Source organism: Procambarus clarkii, chromosome 38, assembly GCF_040958095.1.
Source record: "Procambarus clarkii isolate CNS0578487 chromosome 38, FALCON_Pclarkii_2.0, whole genome shotgun sequence".
NCBI classification, from domain to species: domain Eukaryota; kingdom Metazoa; phylum Arthropoda; class Malacostraca; order Decapoda; family Cambaridae; genus Procambarus; species Procambarus clarkii.
This window is the reverse complement of record NC_091187.1, coordinates 21,348,901-21,349,391: the sequence shown is the minus strand read 5'-3', so window position 1 is coordinate 21,349,391 and position 491 is coordinate 21,348,901. Positions and strand designations below refer to the sequence as shown.

At 50.7% G+C, this 491-nt stretch overlaps 1 protein-coding gene across 1 annotated transcript in view; it reads right to left on the bottom strand.

Annotated features, from left to right (window-relative positions):
- LOC138372279 (clumping factor B-like) overlaps window positions 1-70 on the bottom strand; it is a 1,026-nt gene extending 956 nt beyond the window's left edge. Inside the window, exon 1 of the mRNA XM_069337558.1 lies at window positions 1-70. This exon is cut by the window's left edge and continues 956 nt beyond it. Within this exon, the coding sequence (XP_069193659.1) occupies window positions 1-70 (70 nt within the window).
- Window positions 71-491: the final 421 nt, after the last annotated feature.

Genomic DNA, 491 nt, shown 5'->3' with positions numbered 1-491 from the left:
TTGGTCTGCCTGCCTCTGTTGGTCTGTCTGGCTCTGTTGGTCTGCCCCGCTCTGTTGGTCTGCCTGGCATGCACGGTGCTGGTGGAAGGGGGTGGGGGGAGCAGGCGTAGTGGTCTCTCTCTCACGGCATCAACAGTGGCACGTGAGAATATGGAGCGGGACGATGTGATCGAACTAGAGTCCTGAGTGACCCCAGACGCACGCTCATTTACACATGATATGCTAAAAGTTGCACAAGGTAGAGTGGGTGCGAAGCCACAAGGAGTCTGGAGCCACAGAGCTGGAACCCAACCAGTTCTCCATCAAACGCTCTCGTCATATACACAGTAATATCATTGGTCAATCACGTAGAAATTAACACAAGATGAACAGTGTGACAATGTCAGACCAGGAAGGAATGATTAGGACAAGACATTCCTTAAGTAAGTCAAGTCCATTACGGGCTCACCATAGCCCGTGCTACTTGGAACTTTTTGTTCCAGGTAGCAAAT